Raw genomic sequence first — 16107 nt, forward strand, 5'->3', positions numbered from 1 at the left:
GTCCTTGAGAACCCCTAGGCAAGACATGAATTGCCATCACCTCCTCCTAAGCAGTATACAAACCAGTTTTAGTGATGCTTTAAGTGATGTTTTAAGAATAGGTCTCTGCATTGTGCAGAGGGTTAATCTAGATGACCCTGGAGGTCCCTTCCAACTCTATGATTCTATGAAGGCTGCTAAATTTGCTGGTAATTTTTCAGGACATACAAGTATCAAGTGGAGACTAGGTTACAATCATGACCTAGATATTGTTAGTTTTGCTATTGTGGGTAGCTTTAATGTCTCATCTTCCTTGTTTGTTTGTTTGTTTGTGTATTTATTTATATATCTATACCGCCCATTTCTTTGCAGCTCTGGGCGGTTTACACTGAACATTATATAACTTACATGGAACATTATACAGACTATAACATCAAAACAACTTTCAATAAAGCATCAAAAGATTACAAAACCACATTTATAATATAAATAATATAAATAACAATTAACAGTAACATTGGGAGAGTCATGGGCAGGCGTCTGGGGGGACCAGCGAATTCATCTGCCGCTAATTAAAACATTGCAACTTTTTGAAAAGAAGTAAAGTAGCAGGTTTTAGAATAGCGATCCCCAACCTGTGGGCTACGGACCTCATGTGGTCCATCGACTAATTGGAGGAGGGCTGCGAAGGACGCCTTCTCCCCCCCCCCGCCCTTTACTTCATCCCCCCCAGCCCTTTACAACACAAAATGAGATAACAATGATTTCTCAGATCCATTGAGTTCTCTAGAATAGCGATCCCCAACCCGTGAGCGACGGACCACATGTGGTCCGTCAACTAATTGGAGGTGGGCTGCGAAGGATGCCTTCCCCCCCAGCCCTTTACAACACACTTCGGGTGTCATTGTCTCCCATCACTCCCAGATGGGACTATCTCGTTGCAGAGAAACAAGCTCAGGGTTCCCATTGATTTGTCATTGTCATGAGTTAAAATTTCCATGAAAATAAAATGTTCCTTATGTTCATTGTTGTGGCATGTCTGTATCTCATTTTGAAGGGATGTTTAAACATTACCATAGCGACCAGAGTCAGAGAGCGTTAGGGCAGTGGGCTTCAGTAAAATTGTCAAGCATTGAGTGGTCCCCGGTGATAAAAAGGTTGGGGACAACTTGTTTTAGAACATACGGTGGGTGGTCATCTAGTTCAGATAACTTTGGTGAACTGGAGAATGGGCTGGGTCTGTAGGAAGGTATGAGTGCATCCCTGAGTTGCATGTAGAATGGTAATTTTTTGGTTCTGCTTCCATTTCAGCTTTGGGGAGTTATTAAACAAGGATATAGGTGTAAAGGTAAGTGGTATTCTATTTGATTGATTTAAAACATCTGTCATCTTTCCACCAAAATAGGGTCCCCAAGGCAGTGAAAATCAAAACATTTTGATGTTAAAAGCATTTAAAATGAAGTAGATCTAAAATAATTCAAGAAAACACTTGCAACACCATAATCAGGGAAGAGGGCCAACAGCAGTTGTTGGGAATATGCTGACTAGAACAAAAAAGTCTTCACCTTTTAACAGAAGACAACAATAGAAAAAGACAGATTTATCTCTGGAGGGGGGGGGGTAGTTCCTAAATTTAGGTGCCATCAAAGAAGGACCTTTTTAGAGTTGCCATCTGTCTATCCTAAGATGGAAGAAGCACCTGAAGCACCTGAAGATGATTAGATAACTTTTTTTAAATAGAAGGAAGTCCTTAATGTATGCTGGATCCAAATCAGATAGGGCTTTAAAGGTCATAACCAACATCTTGAATTGGGGCCCAGAAGTGAACTGGGAGCCAATGTAGATGGAGTGATGTGATCTCTATGCCCCACTCCAGTCAGCATACTGACTGTAGCATTATGAGCCAACAGTAGCCTCTGGACAGTCTTCATGGGCAGCCCCATGTAGAGCTAATTGCAGTAATCTAATGTAGATGTTATCATGGCATGCACCATACTGGCAAGATTTCCCCCACCCCAGGAAGAACTATAGATGGTTCACCAGCCAAAACTGGTGAAAAAGACCCCTGGCCACCACTGCCAGCTCTATATCCAACAAGAGACTTGGGTTCAGCAGCACCCTTAAGCCACAAATTGTCTCCTTTAGGACGGAGGGCAATCCCATTGAAAAGCTTGGCGGGACACGATGGAACCTTGCAGAATCCTGTAGACCAGAGTGGCATGGCAGCAGTCCCTGAGCACCACACTCTGAAAACTACCTTTGAGGTGGGATCAAATCCACTATAGAACTGCGCCTCCCAGTTCCAACCCTGATAGGTGGTCCAGAAGAATACCATGATCAATTATATGAAAGGCCATTGAGAAGTCCAAGAGAATTAACAGGGCCTCACTCCCACTGTCTAGCAATCATGGCAATTTCAATTCCATAACCAGGCTTGAAACCAGATTGGAATGGATCCAAACAATCCACTTCATTCAGGGATTCCTGAATATGACCAGCCGCCACTTATTGAATCGATGCTCAAGAATAGCACATTTGAGACTGGATGGTAACTATTCAGATCTCCTGGGCCCAGAGTAGGTTTCTTTAGGGGGTAGATGCACTGCTGCCCAATTCAGAGCAGTAGTAGCTGCTCTCAAGGAGGCATTTAGATGCAGTGCGCCTGGCAGATTTAAGCAGCCGAGAGGGGCAAGGGCCATACAAGTAGGTGGTAGATTTCAAGAATCCTGCCCACATCCCCATACTCGATAAGGTGAAAAGTATCCCACCCAGTTGGACAAAATAGAACCCCTGGGACAATCCAATCCTGCCACTGTTAATGTACAGTCCAAGTCAAAAGAGATTTTTATCTGCAAAGTATTTAGCAAAAAAATAATCACATTGAGCAGCAGAGTAGTCTACCTTCTCCTGTAGGCCAGAACCCAGTAGGTCCCTGACCACCTAGAACCAGATGCAGTGATGACAGAAAAGTACTGTCTTCTACAGCCATCATTGCAATGAAACAGGCTTTAAAATGAGCTCTAACCAAGCCTTGTCGGATTCATTTTAAGAATATAAGATAAACTGTGCTAGTTCAGGTCAATGGCCCATCTAGTTGGTGTTGCCAAAATCCTGAGTTTTTCTCCACTGTCACCCTCCCTTGTATTTTCAATGTCTGCAGCGCCTCAGTAAACCAAGGGGTTGCCTGGGTTCTCAAGAGCGATTTTGTCAGTTGCATGGATTATTTCCTCATTTCAGAGGTCAACCAGGGCATTTAGTAAATGATGGTAAATGATCTTTAAGTAGAATTTCCAAAAGAGACTTGCAGAGTAATTACATCTTAATAATGCTGTATCATATCCATAAGTTACAAAACTAATTTTTTGTTCTCAAATAGCAAACCTCAAGCATTGCCTTGGTGCTGGTGGTTGATGATGCCCAAATCTGGCCTAATTTCATAGTCTAGAAATTTTATATTCTTTCCCAGACTTTGACTCCCCTCTCAGGTCTTTGTATTGAAGGTTTTAAATTAGCCACCTAGTTTTGTTACTTGCTTGTGCAGCTTATTATGCCCCTAAAATATGTATTTTACACGATCTTCTTTAATGTCAGGCTTGGATTTACTGCTAGTATCTGTGTAGCTGATCAGAGAGCAGAAATGTTTTTTACAGGGGACCCAGGGTTGGAGCTAGAAGATGGTTTCTACAGACAGAATGATGGCATTTCTACCAATTCTCCCCATCCACATCAGACCTCTGACTCTACCCTTCATGCTATTCCTGCAGGGGGCTCCTGTCTACTTTTGGGGGAGAACAGCTTTTGGGGTGGGGGACCATTTTGAACTGCATCAGAAGGGGGAATTGAGAAATTTGTGTTTATGGATTTACCATTATTAACTGGATAGTAAAGTATCCAGCAATTTAGTTTTCAAGGTATCTTTTAAACATGATATATGATGATTCTCTTTTCTTCTTTATACATTTGTAGAATTAACATATTCTTGAAATAGTGCAATAAATAATTCACTGGATAGGAGAGTGTATGTTACAACTTAGTTGTATGCAAAGATTCTGTAGTATTCTCCATATGATGGGAGATGAGATAATGGATTCATTGGTTTCTGACATCAAGTCAGTGAACTCTATTTTGATTTGCAGATTGTGGGATGAACTGTCACAAGCAATGCAAAGATCTGGTTGTATTTGAATGTAAGCGAAGATTCAGAGCCACAACAGTGGATAACAGTCCTGCATCAGCCCTTGCATCTAGCCTCTGTCCCATGGGGCTGAAGGAGCATATCCATGGTAAGAAAATTTCAGTTAATGAAATATTTGGGCATAATTGTTACTCAGGATCCAATCTAGTGCAGAGTCCAGTGCTACTATCTCTTAGCAGATGTTTATTGGTTTGTTTCCTTATTAAGAGTATGTTAATAACAATAATAATAATAATAAATCTGACTATCTGAAAGATATCTTCCCTCTTTATTTCCTCTTTGGTGACTCACTTGTCTCCTGACTTTCTACTGACTTTCAATAACAGTTGTGGCCTAAAGAGCCAGAGCAGTGTGGTAAGAGAGGCAGACTTTAATCTGGAGAACTGTGTTTGATTACCCTCCCCTCCTGCACATTCAGCCTGCTGGGTGATCTTGGGCCAGTCACTGTTCTCCCAGAGCTCTCTCAGCCTCACCTACTTCATAAGGTGCCTGTTGTGGGAAGAGGAAGGTGACTGCAAGATACCCAGTCGGTTGCCTTCCCCAGACATTTACTGGACTTTGGGCCAGTTCAGCTGTTCGGGGCCAGACATTTAGACCTAGCAGCTGAGTGGCGCAGGAAGGGAGGAAGCGAAACTGAAAGGTTAAATGGCTGGCAGCCATTTAAAACTAGCAGCTGACTAGTGGGGTGTTAGGTTTAAATGGCTATGCGGCATTTAACCCTTCAGTTTCCCCCCTGCACCACCACCTTTGAAGCATCTGGGAACAAAACCAAATGGCTAAATGGTGAGTCATGACCAGAAGAAAGGAAGTCCTTTCCTGGGTGATGCCCCCTTTTTCCTGATAAGCTGCAGCTGGGAGAAAGGTGGTAGAAAAGTCCCTTCTGTGTGTGTGGGGGGGGGATTCCCTGCCCTCTTTCTCTTGCCTGTGGTTTGCCAAGCCAGGAGAAAGGACTCACCAGCTTAGGTTGGAATGGGCCCTTTTGGATCAGTTCAGTTAAGGGTTTGGTTTGTGGGCCACTCCTAACCCTGAATTGAATCGCCCTTTTTAGTTTTGTGCCCATCTCTGCTACTACAGTCTGTAGAGTGGCAAAGAGGGAAAGAATGGATTGGAACCAAATTCTGGAAAATATATAGTTCCAAAAGCAAAACATTTCATGAGCTTTGGTCATTGAGCTGCAACTTCCACTAGAACGTGTTATTTACTTTTAATCGCCAGACTGCTTCCATCTTCCATTTTGCCATTAACTTGATGTCTTGTGTTTTTTCCAACAGGACTAGAGGAGGGAGGATTTCCCTTTCCTAACGGAGAAGTAGTTGAGCACATTGAAGAGAGCAAAGACAGAACAATTATGCTTATGGGAGTGTCCGCTCAAAAGATCTCTGTAAGACTAAAGCCAGCTGTGGTTCACAAAGGCACACAGACTGACCTAGTTCCCACATATGGTGATGGGCTCAACAGACAACAAAAGGAGTCAGCAGGGACATCTGAAAATACTTTGCTCCAGCCTACGCCTGTGTCTCCATGCCCAAGCCCAGTTCTCAGCCGTAAAAAGGCTTATGTAAAATGGGAAAACAAAGACGGCAGTCAAAGAACGAAGGAAGAGCAGTTTATTCTTAAACCCTCATACCAGGAGCTAGAGCAGGTACACTGAACCAATGACTGTGAATGGTAATTCAGAACACCTCATATGAAGTTTTGTGTCTCTTAGGGGCTTTCCGCACCGGGATCTTTGTAGCAAATTGGTTGCTGAATGAAAAATTGCCATTTAAAATAGTGGAATTCGTCGTTATGCATACCTGCCTTTGTAGTGGAATCCAGTTGCGTTTTGTAGCGTTTCCCACAGGCTTCCGGTCTCGGCAAAAATTGCTAGAAAGGAAGCGCTCTTGCCAAGCTCGTCCCGCCCCTGGCCGTCAAGCAGCCACTGGGCAGCCGTTAGCATGCTCCCAAACAGCCCCTTTCCCTTTAAGAAAGTTTTTTTTTAAAAAAAAAGACACCCATTGCAACGAATCTGTGTTGATTCATTGCAACGGAGAGACCCATCCAGCTGCCCGGTGTGTTTGAGCTGTCGTTTGATCGTTGCCACGCTCCCTCCGAGTGAAAAAAAAAATCCCCCCCCCCTCATGGGCCCGGTTTTCGTGTAAAAAATAAAGGGAAAATACATCAGCAAACGGGCTTCTCTGTTGTTTGTGTCCAAAGTGTTGTTTGTGCTTAGTGACTCTGGGGAGGGACTGAAGCCGGGGAAGCCTCTATACAGAAAGAGGCTCGCTGGTGCGTTTATCCCCGCTCGCTCGGAGAAAAAAAAATGGCGATCGCTTCGCCGGAAGATCAGAGGAGAGAGCCAGGGGGAGGGACTTTGTAGAAACCGCAACAATGTTAACGCACAGGTCTTTTTCGCTAGTGTTGCAGATTGGTTGCAGGAGTGTATCGCTTTCCGGAGGGGGAATCCACTTTTGGGGATTTCCCTGAAAGCGCTACAAGGAAGCACTTTTTGCGGATCGGTTTCAGGTGTGTGGCAGATTGTCAACGACGTTGTGCATAACGGCAAATCAATAGCGTTTTCAATTGGCAACCATTGTGCAATTTTGAAGGCGTGCGAAAAGCCCCTTAGAGTTCCCAGGCAGGCTCTAATGGAGAGTGTGAAAAATCCAAGAGAAATTCCTTAGTTGGTTAGAAAGAGCCAAAGCCCAGTTTGGGTTGATGTAGTCCATAGTGAAGTCATAATGAAATGTACTAATATTATTAGTGACCATTACCTTTAAATATAGCTCCACAGAACCAAACATATTTTCTTTGCTTATATGAATCCCCCCCCCCCCACCCCCTGCCATCCCTGGCTATGCAGCAAAGTACAGCCCATCCCTGAAACTGATATGCTGGGACTCTTTGGGCATTTATATGAAATGCTGCTATTACAGCAGCTAATAAATGATAAATAAGGTAAGGATGAATAATAATAACACATAGCATTTTTATTGCACTTCCACTGTTCAAATTACTTCACTTAAATTACCTTGTAAGTTTTACAACAGTCCTGTAAGGTAGGCTATTCTTAACTACCCATTGCAGATGGGGGAGGCTGAGGAAGAGGGTTATCTAAAGGAGGAGGAGGAGGAGGAGGAGGAGGAGGATATTTGGATTTATAGCCCTCACTCTTGGCAAAGCCGGCTCGTGGTGGGTTTAGTGCATTGATGGCAGTAGCAAGATTTGATCTGGAGACATCCTGGATAACAGTCTGGGTAGGGGCAGGGCGCCTTGATGACGTCCAACTTTCCATGGTGAAACCCTCTGAGGGCACAAAGTGGCCGAGGGTCAAGGTGCAGAACCCAAGGTGGACAGCCAGTCAAGGAACTTTGGCCGGGAAGGGAAGAGGAGAATGGGTCCCAAATGGAGCGGGTTGGAGGAAGTCTCAAAGGGCTGTTTGGCTCCAGCAATAAGGTGTGGAGCATGTAAAGGCTGTGAGGGCCTCTTTAAACACTCTAAACCTCAGTCTAGGGAGCAGGTGGTTGTGGCTGCACCTGCCTCAGAGCCCGCAGAGAGAGGGGGCCAGAAGGAACAAGCAGGGAGTACACTGACAGGACAAAAACCTGGGTGAGCATTACCCTCCCCTCCACACACGCACATCTGTGATCTGGGGGAGCTGGAAGCCCAGAAGCCTGGTGGAGGCTTCAGCATAAGTTTCAACTCCTTCCTTTTCTGCTCCAATGCCCCACTTGTCCGCCCAAGCCACATATCTATGGCTGCCCTTCCTGAGGGAGCAGATCAAAGTATGAGTCCAGTGGCACCTTTAAGATCAACATTCAATGTATAAGCTTTTGTGCACATAGTTCTTCATTACTATGGGTCCTAGCCTCTGCTGCTAACAGGAATCTTTCCCCGCCCTCCTCTGAGTGACAACCTTTCAAATTGTAGGTTACCTAACTAATGGGCTAGGGACTGAAATATGAAAATTGAAATCCTTTTGGTTGATGGTCAGATCTGCCCTAAGCCCTTAAGTAGATGCATATTACTTACACAAGAAAGAGCTAGTATAGCTATAAGTATGTTATAGGAGATTTTGGGGGAGTGTCGTTCACCTTCACTACCTTCCTTATTTTCTGCAGAACTGTAGGTGCGCTAGATCAGTGGTCCCCAACCTTTTTATCTCCGGGGACCAGACAACGCTTGACAATTTTACTGAGGCCTGAGGGGGGGTAGTCTTTTGCCGAGGGACGTTGCTGCTGGGTGAGCCCCTGCTCCACTTGCTTTCTTGCCAGCGCCCCTGACCTGCCGCCACCCGTTGGGGGGTGCTGCCACCAGCAGCTGCACAGTGCCATGCCGAGGGGGAGCCCCAGCCATGGCGGCCACTGGAGAGCACCAAAGGGGAGCCGGTGGCAGAGTAGCAGGGCAGCCCCCGAGGCAGCAGTCGGGGAGGAGGACAAAGAGCAGCCATGGCCCGGTACTGACTGATCCATGGACCAGTCCCGATCCCCGGCCCTGGGGTTGGGGACCACTGTGCTAGAGGAACTGGAGATGAGAATGGAACAGAGATATGTTCCTTATAGCCAGAAAATATCTAGCTTTGCACATGAAAGCATACCTTTACTAGCCCCTTAGAGACTTTCTTTCAAGTTGCAGCAACAATAATTGATCCTACCTCAGGCAGATGGTTCTTGTCTCTCTCAGTCTATTTGCTATTCAAATTGTTATAATTTAGGGACTAGTTAAGTGCATAGACCTGGAGAATAAGATGCCAATCAAAAAAGGATTCCTGCAAGGTAGGGATGAAAACATTGAAACTTAAGGATATTCTGTTCCAATGACACTTATTTGGGTTTTTTGTTGTTTGTTTTTTAGGAAAGAAACATTTTAACAGCAGACAATGAAGCTTTGAAGTTGAAGCTTAAACAGGCACATAAGAAAATAGAACTGCTCAGCGTTCAAAGAAACCACATACTGGAGAGCCGGGAACATGGAGACTGTTTGTAGCCAACGAGTCAGGAGCCCTCCCATGGAAGGTTGAAAGGACGAAAGGGGCCTTTGAATTTTATAAAGGCTGATGATGCACTTGAGCATATGCAAAGTGGCAGGAGGATTTTAAACAGAGGTACTTCTGCTGAAACATCCTGTTCTGCTTATTAATGATAGTCATAGATGGATGCATGCTCCATAAAATAGTTTGCCGTTCAGTCTGGCAGGAACAATATATTAGAATTCCTTTAAAGTAGGCACCATTACTGTCTTCATATTTCATTGCCAAAGAAGAACGCATGAAGTGCTGTCTCCATAGACACCTCCATTTCTAGAAGTGAAAATCTGCAGTCATCTTGAGCATGTTTTCTAGGTAAAGGTACAAATGTGGACTGTGTATGTGTTTTTTTTTAAATAACATTGTGGTTTGTGGAAACAACTTATAATACAGCACAGATCTGAAAACGAAGTAACACTGTACAATGTGTGGGTAAATTCTTGTTTACAAAATGGTCAGTGCAAAGTCTTCACCATGTTCTTTTTGAAAGTGTATGTTTAACAATAGAACCAGGGAGCAAGATCCAGCACGATTAAGTCCCATTGATTTCAACTGGACAGAATTAAGCATATGGCTAACCAAACTCACGGAAATCAGTAGGTCTTTAGTGACTAATCTGGTACTATATTTCCCTTACAGAAATATAGCATGCTATATGTAGCATGCTGCAAAGCATTGTTAATTGATTTTTCCTTACAGAATCTCAGGCAGAAAATCATAGAATAATAGTTTTCCCGTTAATTTTTGTGGGACTTGGAAATGTCTAAGTCTTAGCTGCACTGCATCTATCTTCTATCTATAAATAATAACTGGGAACCAATGCATTTTGTTTCCTTGTGATCTTCCCCATGAATTAGATTTAGAACGTGTTGAAGGCATTCAGTGTTCAAAGCATTTTGTGCATATTATCATAATCATTATACCAGCCCTGTAAGCTAGGCCAGTATTATTAATGTCACATGGCAAACTGGAAACTCATTAGGTGGCCTTGGGCAAGCCATTCTGTTTAAACTGAGTTTAATGGCTTGCCCAAGGCCACCTAATGAGTTTGTGGCAGAGCTGAAATTTGAAGCAGTGACCTGCATTACATCTTGCAGAAATTCATGACGACAGATATCAGTTCCCTTGGAGAAAAAGGATACTTTAGAGGGTAGACTCTATGGCATTATACCCTGCAGAGGTTGCTTTCCTCACAAAACCTCACCCTCCCAAGGCTCCATCTCCAAATCTCCAGGGATTTTCCAACCTGGAACTGACAACCCTAAAGAGAGAGGAGGCAGGAAAAGGGAGAGTCTGTCAGGGGGGCTGTCAGGAAAGGGAAACAAGAAATATTGGGTTTACAGGTTCCCATTTGTTCTAATCTACTTTAGTGGATGGATGTGGTTATGACACTACCATGTTTTCTTGTAAATTTCTTTGAACTTCTAAGAAAAGTGGCCTAGACATCTCTTAAATAAGAGTGGTATAAAAAACTAATGATCATTTAAAAACTAAACTCCTGCATATTCAATCATGCATTAGTTATTAGCAACTGTGGACCAAATACCAAAAGGTAATTTTAAGAGTTGTCTACAAAAACCACTTTGGGTATGCACCATCATTAGTTCTTAATAGTCAATGTGGTCGATCTATGGATCCAGAGACTGAAGTCATGAACAGACATGACAAATCTTTCTACAAGCCAGCTTGAAACTACTCAGTAGCAGCCATGACACAAATGCCAGTGTAGTATAGTGGTTAGAGTTTTGGACTAGGATCTGGGAGAAACTGGTTTGAATCCCTGCTCTGCTGTGAAAACCTACTTGGTGACTGGGGCCAGTCACACACTCTCAGCCTAATTTACATCACAGAGTTATGAGGATAAAATAGAAGACAGGAGAATCGCGTAAGCGATCCCCCCCATTGGGGGAAAAGGTAGGGTACAAATTAACTAAATAAATAATAAATCCAGCTGAAAATGAGGGGCAGGTAAAAGGTAGGCGGATTAGTTGGTGGACAGGAAACAAAAAAGCAGGGGAAGGGGAGGGAATATATGGGCTGCATAGAAGAAGGAATGATGAGGAAGGGGATTCAGAGGGAAATGAGATAGCCTCCCCAAGTCCTTGCAGGCCCTCCTACATGTATTGATAATAATATTGGAACTGAGAGTACACTATGGAATCAGCAGTTTGTGACCTTATGTAGCTTTTCTTATTTATTTGCAATCTCTGCTTAAACCTCTGCTTTCAAACAAATCACATAATTTATTTTAGAACAAAATACTTGCTCACCTATAGTGGTATTTGAACTTGTGGCCCAGCATATGTATGTTTACTCTATTTGGAGTAACTTGGTGTTAATAAATTGCTTTGTACTTCCATTTGTAAAAGTCTACCTGAATCTTCTAGGATGATTCTGTATTACAGCTGCATCTATAAGCTTTTTCTTCTTGAGAAACTGGCTCCTATTTCAGTTAACTTTGATAATTAACTTGTAACTATATTTCACTGAATGTAAATACTTGTATAATATTTAGTCATGCATGGTTTTCTAAAGCACCTGTGAACAGAGTTGAATATTATGAGTAATACACTAAAGGCATCCAACCAATCTCAGGAGCAGACAAATTAAACTGACAACCTTGGCCAGTGTGTGTGTGCTCCTTTTCCTCATGTGTAAGCATGCCAGGGACTCAAAGCATTCCCTATGACCATGGAGAGCAAGCTTACTGCTCCACTTAAGACTGTGCATGTAGATTTCCAGAAATATACTGTGTTAGTATATTTCCAGAAGGCTGCCCCTTCTCAGTACACACGGAGGTTCACTCTGATGTTTATTTACTTTATTATGAGATTTGTATTCTCCCGTCTTCAGAAACCTAGCATGGGTTGCATGTCAGTGACTATTAGGCATGGGCTGTTCGGCTTGGATAAACTGAAAGATACCTGAATCAGTGCTGATTTGGGTACTTTTTTGGTTCATATGAGCTGAACCACCCATTTCCTGCATTCGATCTGTCTGAACTATTTAAATGCATCACCCCCCCCCCACACACACACATACTTTCTGAGGCATGTGCCTAACAGCTGATGAATTACAGGCGCTCCATCTGCTCCCTTTAAATCTCAGCTGTCATCATCAGCTGATCAGTGCACTGCCTACTTCCATTAAATGCTCACCCCACCTTTGTAGTTGGGGAAGGATTTAAAGGGAGCAGGCAAGGCCTCTACCTTCATCAGATGTTTGGCACACTGGCCGCTCCCTCTAAATGTGGTCAGTGCATCAAACAGATTTAATTGTAAAAATAAAGTCTCAAATCTAATCTCTGAAAGCAAAATAGAGAAAAAGCATAACCTGCAGCAGTACTCAGCACTGCCCTCTATCTCTAAGATCCCTTGGCAGGTATTTAATCATGCAATTCTCCAACAGACTGACATTTCTGCTTGTGAAAGTGGGGTCAGCCATTTCTACAAATTTCCTTTACCTGGTGGGGACCTCCAAACTCAGGGCGCGGTCTATAAAATAAAGTGCCTAAAGGTCTATTGACCAAGGAACAAGGGAGCAGGGATTTCAGTGTGTTGGGCAGGATAAGAAAGTTCCATAAAGTCTGTGAAATGGTTGGATACCAGCCTCTGCTTGTGGAGAAATTATTTGGAATCTGCCCTCCACATTTCACCTGTGACGGTCAGCAACATAACAAAGTCCAGAAAGGGTTTTAAATTCTTTATATATAAATTGTAAACTGCTGCTTTAAATAGCTGGGTCAGAACTGCTGGATCGCCTGGTAACCAGCTGTGACTGACTGTGGCAGTCTTGCCTATCGTGGGACTTCCCTCTTATAAAGGAATTCTAGGGTTTGATTACACGGACAAGCTGGGAATTTATGGAAGGTTGCCTTAGATTGGCACTACAACTCCTCGTAGCATTTTGCTGTTTTGAGGCCTCTGGTAAATCTGAAGAACTAATTCATGTCTGGGCTTCTGGAAAAGGCAGAGACAAGCAGGGCTTAAGTAATGTACAAATTAGCCATATAGGATGTTTTAATTTAGTCCTTTTCAAACATTACAATCATGTGTACCAGGAGGCTACCAAATTTGTGCCCATGCTATTGGCATAGCCTGCATATGTGTTCCAGCATTTGCCCTTTGGTCCAGAGCCACAAGCCAAAACCCCACTTCCTTAGGACTCTAGTCCTAAACTGATAGTAGCCATGTAATACTACTGTAAACTATCAGAACAGCAAAAGAAAAAAAGGTGTTGCACTGATAATCTTTGTTTTGTTAAAATAATCCACTTTGAAAGCATGACAGCCAGGAAAACTAAATTTGGAGGTGCATGGGCTCTAAAGAAGAGACAAAATGCTGTTTCCTTAGTATTTATTGAAATTATAATTAAAAAAAAGATTGCAGTTCCTTCTGTAAACTCTTTTTGGTGCGATTGTTACAGAGCATCCCAGGCTCTCAGCCACACAGGCACAATCCCTATGCTGATCTTTGATAAGGTAAGGACATGTTTTTTGTTTATTTTTAAAAGCTTCTTCACTTACATGTCACACTCTTTCCTTAAGGTAGGTGCCCGGCCCCACCTAGTGACAGCTGGTATTTCTCTTCAGACAGCTCCTTGAGGTTTGAAAATGGATCCATTTAAGGAACGTGTTCCTTTTCGAGCCTTAATAACCTGAGAGTAAATATCAGCTTCCAGTACTCAGCATGTTTATTAAAAAGTGAATGTGGGGAGGGGGCATTGCATCCTCAGGGCATTGCAGCAGAAAGGCAGTCTAGCAGGAATAGCAATAAGAAATGCTTATTTTGCAAATGTGATAAATATAAAGAAACCTCAGCCATTCACCATATTTAAAGTGTGAGAGGATTTGAAAAATCTAAAAATTAACTAATCTGAGCTCCTGCTTCAAAAACAGCACCGTTCACCCTTTAGATAGTTACTTGGGTATCTTACACAAAGCTTGGATGTATTGGTGAATTCCAGTTGCAGGGCATGTTACAAGTCACACAAATTATGGAGGGAAGAGAACAAACCATCATTTGTGGTTCAGATAAAACACAGTGAACTTGTTTCCTTTTCTGTCAGCAGAATTTCATCCAGCTCAATTGTTTAAGTGGTTTGTGATTTGATAACACCTAAGTCTGACCCAGCCAGCAATGGAAATTTTGCCCCAGCTGTGACGTTTCTACAAGGCTTTTTGCTTATGAAGTCTCATTTCTCAAATTGAGAGCAACTCCAGTACCTGAGGTGTCAAAAGTGCCCCATTGGCCTTTCATTATGGATAGTTTCCAATTCATTTTGGCTATGGATGCTGATGGGAGGGAAAGAGGCATTCTGTAACCTGATCTCAGAAGCTAAGCAGGGTGGGTACTTGGAAGGGAGATGGCCAAGGAATACTGCAATGGCAAACCACCTCCGCTTCTCACTTGCCTTGAAAAGCCCTTGGTGGGGTCAACTTGATAGCACTTTACACACACATAGATTCTGACAATACGTTTGGGAGTGTGAAGACTGCCACATGCTCTGGACCCATGTCCATCCAGGCTTTTAAAATCTAGCTGAGAAAAGGTATAGTGCAGTGTTAATTCCTTCCTGATTAAGGGGACTCTTTCAGCCTACACATTTGAAGGAGGCATTTATTAGATGTTTGCTTTCACCAGCAAGGAATGACAGCCAATTACTGGCCAATCCCATTTGCCTTTTCTAGGGAAGGTGATAAGAGGATGTGGTAGCAGAGGATCTCCAGGGTTTCCTGGATGACACATCTGCCCTTGACCCATTACAATCTGATTTCAGACCTGGGTTTGTACCAACTTTTGTTGTACCAGTGAGCAATCTTTTCTTACATCAGGCAGAGGACATTCATCCCTGTTGGCACTGTTAGATGCCTCAGCGGCCTTTGATGCAGTTGACCTCTCCATTCTAAATCACCACCTTGAATGCAGCATTGGGTGTTTCACTCTTTTCTAACATAAGTCTTCACCAGAGGTACAGACTCAACTGAGCATGATTTGTCTTGTGGAGTGTGACTGGATTCTATTCTCTCACTTCTGAATGAGACCATCTGATGCTTTGCGGCTGTGTGTCATCGATATACAGGTGACACCCAAGTCTGTCTTTTATTACCAAAGGCCTTCAGGTGTGTCTGTCTTTGTTCTGAACCAATGCTTTGAGGCCAAGACAGAACAAGCTGAAGCTGCATAGAGACAAAACAGGAAATGTTAATTGGGAAGGCCGATATTCTAGTGATTAAATCTACTTTCCTCAGATGGGAGTTGCTGTTGGCTTTTTCAGAGCAAGTTAGCAGCAGGTTGGCATGGTGGCCAGGAGCACCGTTCCATCAGCTGCATATGGTTTGCCAAGTCTTGTTACCTAGACTCGGCCAATCTGACCACACTGATCCATACTTCCGTCATGAATGGATTACTGCAGCATGCTCTATGTGGCACTGCTCCTGAAGACGAGAAACTGCAACTGGTCCAGAAAAAGCAGCCTATTGTCAGGAACTAGCCTGCGGAAACATTGAGTGCCCACTTTGAAACAGCTATAGTGCCCACCATTCTGTTTCAGATTCAAGGTGGTGATTATGACCTCTAAGGCGTTTCATGAGCTGGGACTGTCTCTTGCTGTGTGCCAGCTACAGTCTTCAGGCAGCTATCGTTGGCCTCTCCCCACCCCTTAGTGTGGCCTGTCTAATACTGGCAAGAGCCCAGGCATTTTCCATTGGAGCGCCTGCTCTGTAGAATGGGCCCCCTGAAAGGGGGAGGGGCTTCCTTAAAGATCTTCAGGAAGCACTCCAAGGCTTGTTTGCCAGAGCTCTTGAGGGGGGTTGAATGACACGTATCCTGGGGGTGGGAGAAGACTAGGAGATTGTTCTTTTATTCTAGTTTTACACAGAACATTTTAAAACTTTTATTGAGACACTTTGAACCACAAGGAAAGGTAG

General features: G+C 43.4%; 1 protein-coding gene across 5 annotated transcripts in view; it reads left to right on the forward strand.

The window, feature by feature from the left end:
* RASGRP1 (RAS guanyl releasing protein 1) overlaps positions 1-11806 on the forward strand; it is a 66348-nt gene extending 54542 nt beyond the window's left edge. For 4 of the 5 annotated variants that reach the window (XM_077322955.1, XM_077322957.1, XM_077322958.1 and 1 more), the window contains 4 exons: positions 1291-1327; positions 4116-4262; positions 5446-5816; positions 9008-11806. In XM_077322955.1, coding sequence (XP_077179070.1) covers positions 1291-1327; positions 4116-4262; positions 5446-5816; positions 9008-9139 — 687 coding nt within the window. In that variant the 3' untranslated portion in view covers positions 9140-11806. Of the gene's footprint in view, positions 1-1290; positions 1328-2124; positions 2352-4115; positions 4263-5445; positions 5817-9007 lie in introns of those variants that run through there. The other variant, XM_077322960.1, reaches the window with a different exon arrangement.
* The last annotated feature ends 4301 nt before the right edge of the window (positions 11807-16107 follow it).

This window comes from Paroedura picta, chromosome 2, assembly GCF_049243985.1.
Source record: "Paroedura picta isolate Pp20150507F chromosome 2, Ppicta_v3.0, whole genome shotgun sequence".
NCBI classification, from domain to species: Eukaryota; Metazoa; Chordata; class Lepidosauria; order Squamata; family Gekkonidae; genus Paroedura; species Paroedura picta.